At 40.6% G+C, this 14,331-nt stretch overlaps 1 protein-coding gene across 1 annotated transcript; it reads right to left on the minus strand.

The window, feature by feature from the left end:
* Positions 1-1,070: 1,070 nt before the first annotated feature.
* Positions 1,071-1,966, minus strand: LOC147444217 (uncharacterized). The gene is made up of 3 exons (XM_086528081.1): positions 1,580-1,966; positions 1,380-1,482; positions 1,071-1,278 (listed from the first exon to the last, which is right to left on the minus strand). Exons 1-3 carry the CDS (start codon positions 1,964-1,966, stop codon positions 1,235-1,237), a joined length of 534 nt encoding a protein of 177 aa, XP_086384207.1. The 3' UTR covers positions 1,071-1,234.
* Between the last annotated feature and the right edge of the window lie 12,365 nt (positions 1,967-14,331).

Raw genomic sequence — 14,331 nt, forward strand, 5'->3', positions numbered from 1 at the left:
GAATAAACTTTATGTTAATCGAAAGAAAAGTGAATTTTTCTTGCAAGAGATTCAGTATTTAGGTCACATTATCTCTCAAGATGGAATCCAAATGGATCCATCAAAGTTAGAGCTAATAAAAGGATAGCCTAAACCAAGGAATCTTCATGAACTAAGAAGATTTATAGGTATGTGTGCATACTATAGATGCTTCATAGAAAAGTTCTCACAAATTGCAGGACCATTACATGATCGAACAAAGAAAAACGTTAGGTATACATGGTCTGCCAAGGAGAATAATGCTTTTGAAAAGCTTATCTCTCAACCTGTGCTTACACTACCGGATCTCTCAAAGCCATTTGAAGTCCAATGTGACGCTTGTGGTGATTTCCTTGGAGCTGTTTTTCTCCAAGAAGGGCACACCATAACCTATGAAAGTCGAAGGCTGGAACCTGTTGAGCAAGCTCTAGTCATATATGAAAAGGAACTCCTCGCAGTTTTACATGCCTTAGACTCATGGAAGCACTATTTATTGGGGACTCCTTTCATTCTGCAAATGGATCACCAAAGCCTTAAGTACTTCATGACGCGGACACTACAAGAGGTTATGTGCTCTTGTGACGCTCTTAGCGACGGAAATACACTGGGTTTTTATAACCCCCGGCGTCGCTATAACCGTCGCTAAAAGCGTCGCTACGAGAGCGTCGCTACGAGAGCGTCGCTATATGCGTCGCTATAGCCGTCACTATAGGCGTCGCTATAGGCGTCGCTATATAGCGACGCTCATAGCGACGCCTATAGCGACGCTTATAGCGACGCTCTCACAGAAGAGTATAGCGACGCATATAGCGACGCTACAGAGCCATAAATAGCGACGCTTATAGCGACGCCTGAGAGAATATTTTTTTGGTGGCAGGGCATTGAATGCCCTGCCACCCATCAACCATATTGTACTTGATTCACTTTTTAAAAAAAGTGCAAAGGTAAATAATAGACCCAAAATAGTCACCCACAAGACGCATTGTTTGCAAAATTGACAATTGTACACATCATAGACAAACTGAATTGATTGGCAAATGTAATAATGACAATTGTACAACATCATAGGCATAAAGAATTGATTGGCAAAAGGAATTGCGGTGACAAATGTAATAATATACATGGTTCAAAAAGACGTATAAAATCCGTCTCATGATACATAAGCTATGAGAAACCCTAAACTAATGCTATCTAGCTACGGCTAAACTGACGTCGTCTAATCAGACGTCTCATCGCGTCCAAGCGGCGTATCTGTCGGATTCTGCAAAAAAAGACAATAAGACAGTTTTCAGTAAATATAAACATATAACGACATTTATAAAACAATACAAAAAATAAAAAAGAGTAAACCCTAATACTAATCATGCCGCCGCGAGAACTGAGAATGTCCATCAGGGCGTTTAAGCCCTTCCTGCCTGCGTACTCGCGCTCGTACGGTGTGGGATCACGTCCTGTCATCGACCACTGTCAAAACATACAAAGATTTCATTATGTTAGAACTAAAAAACTCATAAACCCTAAACTATCGAACATGCATAAAGAGCAATGTGAAAAGACTTACAAAATCGGCCTCAAATGATGCCCATCCACCGCTCCCCAAGTGGTGCGAGCTCCCTGCCTCTACTCGCGCTCTGGCTGCATCCTTTTGTTGCTTCCACTTGTCGGGATTCTCGCGCGCTGCTTTCTTCGCATTCTTCCAATCTTCTTTGGCCAGCCAATCTGGCCTATTCCACCCATTCTTGATTGCTTTTTGCACTTCGGAACGCTTGTGTTTGCAGTATTCGCGCATTCGAATCTTCATCAGGTCTTCATTGAAGCGCTGATCCCGTGTTGGAACGGGAAACTCATCATGAAGTATGCTGATGACTCTGTTTTTTAAATCACTTGGTACTTCACTCCATTTGTTTAGTATATAGTGTCTAAACAGCTGAGAGCAAAGACCACGCATGCGCGAGATCACCTTCTTGCCGTCATCATCCATGATGATGCCGCCGCTGATGTCGACGGAGTAAGGCAAGCCCTCTGGCCGGTGACGCGTGAACCTGGGTGTCCCGGCAGGGGTCTCTAGCGGCGTGTCGATGGGGGTACGGACGTCAGGTGTCTCCACCGGCGTCTGGGCCCCGAAGCGAGGAGTGTCGAGTGGGGTGGCTCCTGGCGGAGTAGGTAGAGGTGTGTAGCTTCTAGGAACAGTCAGCCGTGCAAAACCTGGCGTAGACGGCGATGCTGTGGCTGGTGTGGGGGCGGGCAAAGAAGGGGAGGGTAAAGAGCCTCGTCGAACACGAGGCGGTGTCTGTGTATTCCCCTCTGAAAAGAATGCAGTCATTAGGACAAGCGTGGATAGAATTGTAATCCATCCCCAAGTTTCGCAAAATCTTTCTTGCTTCATCTCGGGAATCTGGCATCACATTGTCAGCTGGTAGAATGTGCTCTTTCAGCAATCTACACAACATAAAAATATGATACAGTCGTGTAAAAATCTATCAGATCATTATACACCATGAGTTCTATTAAAGTAAACTAATTGTAATAGATCACCTGAAAAGCGCTGTGACGCTAGTGTCACTCCATCCAAACTTTGCCTGCATGTTGAGAAGAACCAGGAGTGCTTTCAATCTAGACATACGTGCTCCATTATACAATGATGTATCGGCTTCACTTTTCATATCATCATAGATAAGCCTTTCTGAATCCATGATCGTCTCGATCATTTCATCAATCTCGGGCTCAAACATTGCCTTGTTGGGAATGTGCTCTGCATGATCATCCCCCGAGCTGTCAGAGGCTACATCTTGTGGCCTCACATATGCTGCTTGACCAAAGCGCTTGCGAATACGTCTATTGGGTTGCAAGATTGCTGCTTGTTGGCCAGCGTCAGAGTCCGACGAGTTATAATTGGCAACAACTCGATCTATAATAGATGGATCGAACTCGCCAAATTCACGAACGTGCTGCAAAGAAACACGTCTTGTCCGTCGCACAGCATGCTTGCATTGATTACAAGGACATAAGACCCTCGTTGAGAGATAGGTGTTTCGGTTGGACGGTCCCACATCCTCGTCGCTACTCATAATGAGGATAAAAAACTTATAACCTAGACAACAAATTTAATATTCTATTGGCATTCTTCGTCTTATCTCTCTCTCTCTCTCTCTCTCTCTCTCTCTCTCTCTCTCTCTCTCTCTCTCTCTCTTTACCTCACATTCTCTAGTCATGTCCAATCCCCGCACACCTCGGTCTAGAGGTGCACGGAGATCAGAACCACCGGGTTATAATCTCGTCTTTATTGGTCAATACCTATATTTGTGGGTACAAGAAATCTAGACACCCACGTCTACATGATACTGCATGTAGTGGACAAAATCCCTTTGCCTCTTCTCTAGCTGTAGCACTTCACTTCATCTTAACATCTTTTCACAGTAGATCTTTTCACTGTTCGTCTAACTCTAAACCCTAAACCGTAAGTAATTCTTGCGTGGACTCGATCTAACGTAAATAAGCGTAAATCTAAATAAACGTAAATCTAACTAAAAATAAAGCTAAATCTAATTTAACGTAAGTCTAATGACTAGAGGTTGTCTAGATGGTCATTGTGTCGGGGATGTAGTGACTCTTGCCGCCCTGAAGATCCACCTTCTTCCCTATCTTCTGAAGACATTTCACCAGTACTTTTGGATCGACGGAGCCCACTATGAGTGAAGGCAGCAATACCCTATATTCCATTGAGGGCTTTCTTCACCCGCTTCATGCAGGCATCGCAGTCTATGGAGACCCGCATCTAATCTAATATAACATAAATCTAAATCTAGCTTAAATAAACGTAAATCTAGTTAAAAATAAACCTAAATCTAATTTAATGTAAGTCTACATATAACCTAATCTTTAACGTCTTTTAAGATAGTTTCCTACGACGTTATAACTCTCTTCTTCCTGTGTGTGTGCGCGTGTGTGGATGTGTGTGCCAATAAAAAGAGATAAATGGTATAACCTTTCTATCACCCATGCCAAGTATGATAGATTGATTATGCCATTTCTCTCTTGAATAATAGGTCTTCAGTTCAACTCCTCGTCGGCTAGATCTTTAGGTCTTTTAATTTTAATTAGTTTCCTACGACGCTCCCTTAGTTTCTCTTTCTTTCTCTCTCAATGTGTGTGCGTTTTTTTGGATCGTATGCATGTTTTCTTTCTCTTTTCCTCTCTCAATGTGTGCGTTTTTTGTTTATGCATGTTCTCTCTCTCTTTTCCTCTCTCAATGCGTGCGTTTTTTGTTTATGCATGCTCTCTCTCTCTTTTTCTCTCTCAATGTGTGTGTGCATTCTTTGTTTATGTATGTGTGTGCGTTTTTGCACTCTCTCTCGCTCTCTCTCTCTCTCTCTCTCTCTCTCTCTCTCTCTCTCTCTCTCTCAAAAACACTATATGTGTGTGTGTATGTGTGTGTGTGTGTGAGAGAGAGCGAGGGAGAGAGAAAGAGGGGAAGGGAACATGAGAATGAGGAGAGGGAAGGAGCATACCTGGCTCTCCTTCCTCTCCTCATGTGTGTGTGTGTGTGTGTGTGTGTGTGTGTGTGTGTAAAAGAAAAAGAGAGAGAGAGAGAGAGAGAGAGAGAGAGAGTGAGGGAGAGCGTTACCTGCTCTTTGCTTGAGGGCACCGAAAAACTCAGATCTGAGATCTGAGTTTTTGGGCGCGCTCGGTTATTTTTTTTACCCCAGCTGGCGTCGCTATGAGCGTCGCTATAAGCGTCGCTATGAGAGTCGCAAATTTCTTTGTAAATTTGCGACGCTCATAGCGACGCTCATAGCGACGCCGGGAATTTTTTTTTTGAGCGTCGCTGTGTGAGCGTCGCTAATGTGAAGAGCCTCTTGTAGTGGGACCAAGATCTCCGACTAACAAATGAGGTGGGAAAATTTTCTTTGGCAATTTCATTTTCATATTGCTCACATTGCTGGCAAGCATAATCAAGTAGCCAATGCACTCTCAAGACGGCAAAGAGTGAATGCAGTCTTCATAGCAACTCACAATGATCTATCTTCTATGATAGATGAGTATGCTATTGATCCCAATTTTAGAGATGTGATTTCAGCCCTTGCATTAGGGAAGAAAGAGGAACCATTTAATTTGCAAGATGGTTATCTTCTCTACGGAAATAGACTATGCGTTACTAAATCACTATGAGAGAAAGTAATGTATGAATCTCATGCTCCTCCGTATGCGAGGCATAGAGGGATTCAGTCTACCCTAAAAGGGATTGAAACATATTTCTATTGGCCTATCATGAAAGCAAACATACAAGAGTATGTTTCTAAATTTGTGGTATGCCAAAAGACAAAGTTTCATAGAGGGAAGCAACCTGGATTGCTTCAACCTTTGCCAATCCCTAATTCACCATGGATTGCCTAAGTCTATCCATGGGAATAGGGGAATATGGATGATAGTAGACAGGTTTAGCAAACAAGCTCATTTTATACATGTCAAAAAGACTATCAATGCCCATCAAATGACAACCCTCTTCATTTCACAAATCTTCAAGTACCGTGGCTTGTCAATGTCCATAGTGTCAGATAGAGATCCTAGAATGACTAATAATTTCAAGAAGGGTCTCTTTGAGAATCTAGGGACAAGGCTAAACTTATCTTCGGCCTATCATCCACAAACGGATGGCCAAAGTGAAATAGCTAACATAAACATTCTTGATCTACTAAAGGCCTATGTAAAAAAAGTAGATCAAAGGTCCCAATGGGAGAAATACTTACCCTTAGTGAAGTATGCCTACAATAACATTGTACATACTTCCGCGGGAAAAGCACCTTTTGAGGTAATTGAGGGAAGATAAAAAAGTCCCTTGCTACTTAAGGTACACGGGAAGATCTTGACTGCTGCAGATGAGTATAGTCGAGACCTACAAAAATCTTTCCAAAAGATTAAGGATGCTATCTCTATCTCACAGCAAAGGCAAAAAGGCTCCTGCTGATAATCATAGAAGAACCCAAGCCTTTAAAGAAAATGATTGGGTATTTCAAATTTCCAAGGCTCGATTAAGGCACACGACAGGCAAGAATCCTACGGGACACCAAAAGTACTATGCTAAGTTAGCAAAAAGGTACTATGGTCCCTTCCAGATTCTTAGACCAATCAATGAGATGGCCTATCAACTCAAGTTTCCCAGCCATTGGCTCATACACAATGCTTTCCATGTGAGACTACTAAAGCCTTACAAAGAAGAGACACCTCAAGAACCAACTAATGAAGGTCCACCGGAGATCGAGGACCAAGAAGAGGTGTTGTAGCCCGAGTCCATTCTCCGACATGAAGACAAGGTACTAAGAGGTGGTAAGACTATTCGACAATATCTTATTAAGTTTAAGAATTATCCTTTTGAAGATGCTAGATGGATGCAAGGAATACAAGTAAAGGATAACCTAAACCTTGTCAATGCTTCCCTAGAGTAAGCAAATGTACAAATGTTTAAAATGAACAAAGTGTTTGTCTTATAAGACTCTCTTTTTCTTTATTGTGCACAAATGTGAAGTAGTATGCAAACTTAGATCAAGGTTGCGGAGATGACATCTCCCAAACACCAAATAGAGCTTGTCACTCTACTATGGAATATTGAGAGGACTAATGTGCAGACATGCTTGCGGCAGCTTAGGCTCTCAAGCACCAAATGGATCAGTCATCCATTCTAGAATGATGTCGTAGGGTAACATAGGGATCCTCTACCGCTAGAAAAAGGACTAATGAATAGGCTTTATCTTCTCTACCTCATAGTCGAGGACGACTATGATTTCAAGAGAGAGGTAATGTCATATTAACTAATATCTAATTCTCCTAAATGATTTTCTCATGTTAAACTGATCATTTAATATGGGGAAGTGCCAGGGGAGAAAAAGCTAGAATATTGGTTAAGCTGGCAGACCGACCACAGTAGGGATCCAAAGGAGGGAAAATAGGGATCCAAAGGGGGGGCATCTGCAAAAGAGAAATGTGAAACAATGAGCTTTAAAGACCCTAAAGTTCAGCCCATTAAGACTTCCAAAATGCTAAGGTTCCAAAATTTAAAGGTTGTGTTCAATGGTCAAAGATTAGTTAAATTGGATGCTTAGTGTGTGTACCACAAAATTCTTCACAACTCCTACAAACGAGGGGGCGAGCCTTGCAAGTAGGGGATGAGAGAGAAACACACACACACACACACACACACACACACACTCACAAGACTCCTTTACACAAAGGGAATGAGGGACACATGTCAGCTCCCTAGCCCAGATGCCCACAAGAATTCCTATTGGATGGCCATGGAGGTGGACCAATGAGAATTAGGCTATAGTAAATCTAGTTTAATTAATTTAAAAACACTTAATAAAATAACCAATAAGAATTAAGCTCTCTAGAAGACTATTGGACAGTCTCCCAAGGGGTCCAATGAGCATTCAACACACCAATGGCTTGCCTGATTCCTACAAGCCAAGAGACAAATTAAGGGGTCCAATGGGAGTTTAGTTGCATCAAGAATTACGTAAATCTCTCACAAAAGGGGAAAGGGGGACACATGCCAGAAGGCTATCACTTATGCTCCTTAAATCCTATTGTCTAAGCCTGGAGAGGTCCAATGGGGTGGTAGCATGAGCAAATAGCAAGAGGGTTCGACCAAGAGAGAGAGGGGGCTGAATTTTCAAAGGCATTATCTCACACACTCACACAAGCTCATGTGTGAAGCAAGAAGACTCTCTCTCTCTTTCTCAAGCTTTAATGGAAAGCTAATCACCTACTCCAAGCTTGTGAGAAGAGAGGCCTACACCAACAACTCTTGGCTGTGTGATGCAAATCCAACCAAGAGCCAAGCTGCAATGCATGCTCATCTCCTCTACTATGCTAATTACTAAGATATGCTATGCTAATATGAGTGATTATGTGAGGAGATGTGCATCTTTCTGGTAAGACTACTCCTTCCTCTCAATCTACTCTCATATCCCGCTAGCTCTCACCATCTTCGAAGGTGTGTGAGGTCTTGGGTCTGAGACCTTGAGGGAATTGATGTTGTGTTTAATAAGTGTTTTTCTTAGTGCTTGAAGCTCCCATCTTCATTACACTAGCTATTATTGAAGGAACACAAAGATTGTATTGTAGAATGTCTCTCTTGATGGGAGAAACCTATAATACAAAGCCTTTTGGAGGGGGGACCGGCTCCATGAAAATCCGGTCCTCAACTGTTGTCAATAGCTTAATTTCTCTCCCGTTTGAATTATTTTTCATGCTATCAAACTAGGTGTTATGATTTTTGTTGCTCTCTCCACCCAAGCACTCTTGTTATGCTCATTAGGAACCTATTCTAATGAAATGCTCACTATGTTCATGTTATTTTCCGCCACACACAAGTTACTAGGCCATTAAATGTTACAAAGTGCATAATGTAGCTTCCTATTTCATTATCAAATGAGTACAAATGAGCCAATTACATAGGAGAAGGAAGAGGTATCTAATAGATGACAAGGTCAAGTGCGAGCAGGCCATGCAATCTGAGTACAACTGAACTATCAACAATGAGACATGCGACTTGGTTGAATTGCTAGAAGGAAAGCAAGCCTTACCTTACAAACTGGTTTACAAGAAAAAGTTTATATTTGATCATCCTAAGCCTAATTACAATGCTAGATTGTGTAAGAAATGTGGAATACAATAAGGATCTAGTAGCAAGGAGAGTAGAGAGAGATACGATGCAAAGTAGATTAGTGGCAAATCAAAAACTTTAGATTAGCACACTATTACAAAGTGATGGAATCATCCACCCATGTGCTCTCAAGGTAGAGCTTAGATGGAATTTTAGACAACTACAACAAGCAGGAATACAAGGGACTAACAATCCTTACACAAGGATGTGATGTGTGTGTCAAGTGTGCACACCATTCTACCAAATTACCCATGAGAAGGCCTCCTTATATAGATGTAAGGGAGCCTCTAAACGCCCATGTGCAGCTACCCTTAGATAGCCAAGTCCAAGCAAAACTCTCCCATGCACCCATGTGTAGCCGTTTTTGGGTAGACAAGTCCTCCTAGAGCTCGACCACACCGGCCAAGGAAAGCCAACCACCTGCCAAAGACCACGGACAACCGCGACTACCGGACGGCCATTTTTAGATTGTCTTTCAGCCATCATCTGGCCAAGATATTCCGACAAAAAGGAATATTCCGATGAAAGGAATAAAAAGTCTCAGGGGCTTCCGTCCCTGAGGTCCCCAAAGTTAGCCCTGAATTTTCTCCATACCATCCACGATCACAAATAGAGATCTCATCAGCATGCAAAGCTGGAATCCACCAAAGATATGTGCACCGATGGCTTCTCCTCATATGGGGGCCTTACAAACTGTGCAGCATATATTGTAGTGGAAGATGCTCTATGTTGGCCGTGTGCCAACTCCAATTTGATGAAGATGTCGAAGTAGCTGGTCTTTTCCTAGAGTTTTGGTGAAGATATCTGCACAATTATCTTTAGTAGGACAATACTCTATTTGGATTTGGTACTTGGACCAATATTTGTACTTTTTTTGAATTTTTGTATTATAGTTTTATATGGAGTACTCTAGTTTTAATACTCTATTCTTGCTTCAATTTTGGTACTCTAGGATAGTTTGGTACTCTATTTATGTATGCTATTTGAGGTTATTTTTCTCTAATTTGGACTATACTAGTTTGATAGATGGAGCTATATAAAAGATTCAAGAGTACTTACCCTACAGTGAGGCTATCATTTAGACCAATGAGGTGCTAAAACCATTCTTTGTTTAGAAGTTAGAAGAGCGATAGACGTGTTGTTGTGTGTATCGTGCCCAAATGATATATTTTAAGGAGGATTATAATCAAATGCATGAGCATCATGAAAAGTGTCACATTTTTGCAAGCTCCATTTGTTATAGAAGTGTTTACTCAAGTGAGTGTTTTGCTAGCTATGCTGCATTTCAGCACATCAATATTTTGTGGAAATCCATTCTATGCCCTAAATTTAATGACAAAGAATATTATGCAAAATAATTATTGTTTGGAGATTTCCCTTGATGTAAATTAGCAACTTAAAAATTTTCCCAAGATAAGATTGCATCAGTCAGTAGGGAAGTGACTGCGAAAGTCTTCAAGGACGTGGGAATTGAACAGGTTGTTGATGCCAAAGGAAGTGAGAAGAAGTAAAGGAATTTGGTTGTGGAAATAATTCAAATTAATGCATTTATTTGTCTCTTCTTTGATAATTTCAAAACCTTCATCAAGCACAACTCCTCTTTACATGACAGGCCCAACACTTTAAAGATTGGTTGCATAAGTTTCCTAGCAATCTAGTTGTGTATGTTGTTGATTTTGCAGAGAAGTATTCACTCAAAGTGGAGAACAATATTCAATCCATGCATTGGTTGTCAACCCGGGTAACCATATTGGTGCAAATCTCTTATGTGAGAAACTCAAAAGAGTGTTGTTGAGAAGATGCTACATTTTTATATATCATATGACAAGCACCATGACACACTATTTGTTCAACCTTGTTTTATGCTTCATGATGCCGAGTGGCTTAAAGACAAAGGGCATCATTTTCACTCTCACTAGGTATGGTTAGATGGTGCTACTTCTCAGTTTAAGACACACGGAGACCTTACTATTTTGTGGCAAGGTTCTAGAAATTGACAAGCTTACATATGATGCATAACTTTTCCACTTGAGTACATGGTACAAGAGATCTATGTTTCCATTGTGCCATTGATAAAGATGATGCAAGCAGATACTATCTTAGAGTATGAGGATGGAAACATTGAAATATCTAGCATTTCCTGAAATCATGATCATAATATGGCCATGTATGAAGGAGACCCTAAAGTGTTGTGTGAAATGATGTTCATACGATATAGCTTTGCAGCCAAGGTAGCTGAGAAGAACGAGGACCTCTATCTTCTAGACGCACAAAAAAAATGTATTAAACAACTAAAGCAGAGAGTGGAATAACAAAATTGTCAAAGGTGGAGTATTGGTTGAGTGCTTGTACTATGGCTACATGGAAGGGAAAGTTGACACATACACCCTATTGGATCATCTCCCTCTATGATGATATACTCTAATCTTGTAAGATCCATACACTTCCCCATGGAGGCTATCCTTGAGCTACCAAACTAATTCAAATTATCCTCTAAGGTACTAATAATAAAATTTACAATAGTATTCCATTAGATGATGATATAGAGAAAAATGAAAACATGAAAACCTTGCCTCCATCTACCATACTTACAAAAAAGGGCCACTAAACTCAGGTTATAATAAGCAGGGTTGTCAGAGTGTATATAACTCACTAGAAGGTGGGGGGTCAAAGTGGTAGGAGTACCCCCCCCCCCCCCATTGGTATGAAATGGTTAGCTACAATGTATGAAATTTCATCCTTCACATCAAACAAGGGGGTCTTGCTAGAGTATGTGGTTGGGAACATGTCATTCATCCAATCAGCCACGGATAAATGACATCCTTCAGGTAGAGGGAGCGAGGCTAGTCATAATAGGTTGACTCGTAGGAGCAAATGAAAAGGCATGACTCATAATCATTCTTCAAAGACTTGTATCTAGAATCATCCATTAGAATTGTAGTGGTAGCATCAATCTGTGGGTGCCTCTCTAGACCATCTTTAGAAGTTTTAGGAACACAAACTTGTCACCAAACTCACACACAATATTTGGAGCTTGCTGAAGTCTTTTAGCTAGATCTTGCAATCATCTTGGCTACAAATTTCTGTAAATGAAACTTTGAAGGTTAGCCAGAAATACAAATATACATATGAGGACTTATTATCAAGTAACAATACCTAAAAAAAGTCTCCTCATCTTCATTAGTTTAGGAAATCATGCATGCATAATCTTTGATGAGATTTTCCCTTGAGCAACATGACCAAAGAATGACATAAGACTTCTCCCATAGCTTTTGGATGAATTCCTTTGCATCGGGCCTCACAACATAGTACATCTAATGAAGCACTTGCACACCCTGGGGTCTGACCCCATTGAGAAATGACAGATTCCAAAAATTTCAGTTTGGATCTTGTCATAACTCTTTAGTAGAACACCATTGATGTCAAGTATTATGAGCCACAATCATGAGAAGCCTTCTTATCTATGGGTAGCAGTGTGTCAAGAGAATTCTTGTTAAGACACCATGCCCCCCTTGCTACAACACCCAAAGGCCAAATGAGACAAATGAATAACTTAGAATGGAAACAATAAGATATGCCATGTGAGTAAGAAATGCTAATCATATTAGGAAAACAATACCCAATTTGGTAGATGCTAATCATATTAGGAAGCAATACCCAATTTGGTAGCTTATGGAAAACAATACCCAATCTGGTAAACTATGTACAACATAAATTCTCAACTTGACAGAACACACTACCATACATGTTGTAGAATAACATTAGAATCGTCTTTTATTCAAGACAATCACATACATCCAAAGAAAAGTGCTTTTGATTCATAAAAATCATGGCACAATATACAAAATACTACACATTAGCTAAGTTTTGCAGGCACACAACTTTTGATCATGACAAACAAGGTGCTTCTCTACTTTGACACAAAAGTGTTACAACAAAGTTTCTGAGTCAATGCAATCACCTACATATTTCTCTACCCCACTCAACTCATCACTCACAAATCTACCCACCTCTACACTTACCCTCTTAACTATACCTTCCACATTAGCACCCTCATCACTGGATTCTTTTAAAACCCCCCTTCTTGACTTTAACACCCCCCGTTCCTACTAGTCTTTACCTTATAAGCACCACCTCAGCAACCTTCTCCTCATCATAAGCCAACTTGTCATCATTAGTCTTCTCCTTGGCACCAAAAACGTTTTCACCGCCACCAACCTGTTACCACACTTGTCTCCATCAGCCTTGTCAGCACCAACCTTCTTGTCACCATCAACCTTCTCTTTAGCCTTGACAAACTTCTCACCACCAGCCAATATGTATCACCCTCAGAATCACCAAAAAGTTTTTCACCTTCAACTTTCTCCTAAGCATACTCCAAATTTGCAGTTGGCTTCTTATCACCAACCTCTTCTTTGCCAAACTTTTCATTTGTAGCCTTGTCATTAGTAGCCCTCTCTTGAGGTGCCCTAGGATAAGAATTATGGTCTACCACATTGACTTCAGGGAGGAATTCCAAGACCGAGCAAGATTTGTCGAGCGAACCAAAAATCAAGCAAAAAAATCCAGTCAAAGAGGATAACATATATAGCATTGTCAACTCTCAACACATTTTGACAATACTAAATTTCATGTGAGGTTTCATAAATTTAGCAAACACTGTTTCTTTGACTACACTAACTCTTCATTATTCTCGTGGTGGTTGAAGTTGCTAGAATGTTCATTGCAATTGTATAGCTTCCATTTTGGTGAATAATGTTGTGATCATATAGAGAAAATAATGTGAAGTGTTTTCTTTAAGCAAATAATTTTTTTGTTATTTTCCTTGATCATGTGATATTTTTGCTTGATTATAAGCAAGACTTATGGAATCTAAGCTACCATTTGCATAGATATTGTTGAAAGCTGATGAAAATAATTGCCTACAATATACACGGGGGATTCACTAGTAGTAATAGGGGACGCCACCTGCGTGCAACAAAATTTCCTTTTTAACCCCTACATACGGGACCCTCCTATGTAAAATCTATCCATTTGGCCTTAGAAAACCCCCATTTTGTACACTCACGTGATACCATACAGTAACCCTTAGTGAATCCCTTGTGACAGTATATCACCTTCCACAATATATTTCTTTGAATATGAAATATATTAAGAGTAACTAAACTCTTCCACCATGGAATCTGATATTGGTGAGTGGAACTCTCGATCACTTTTAAGGAGGCCGGAGTCAATGGAGTCGGTGCCCCCTCCTATCAATACTCTTGATCGCTTTTGAATTATGAAATATATTAAGAGTAACTACACTCTTCAAACATGGACCCTTAATATTGGTGAGAAGCACACTTGATCACTTTTCAAGAGGCCGAAGTGGATGGAGTCGGTGCCATCTTCCTATCAATACTTCAATAATATTAGCTTTGGGTCTTATCTTCATTCTTTCACCAGCTAATTGCACATCTCCATTACCTTTGCTTGACCATTGGTGGTCGTTGTCTCTCTCTCTCTCTCTCTCTCTCTCTCTCTCTCTCTCTCTCTCTCTCTCTCTCTCTCTCTCTCTCTCTCTAATTGCAATTTGGAACATTCTTGTATAGTGAATATACCCCAAATATCTATTGTACAAAGAACTCTCTAACTCTTTTTATCATGAA

Source organism: Adiantum capillus-veneris, chromosome 13, assembly GCF_014529385.1.
Source record: "Adiantum capillus-veneris isolate H3 chromosome 13, ASM1452938v2, whole genome shotgun sequence".
Lineage (NCBI taxonomy): Eukaryota > Viridiplantae > Streptophyta > Polypodiopsida > Polypodiales > Pteridaceae > Adiantum > Adiantum capillus-veneris.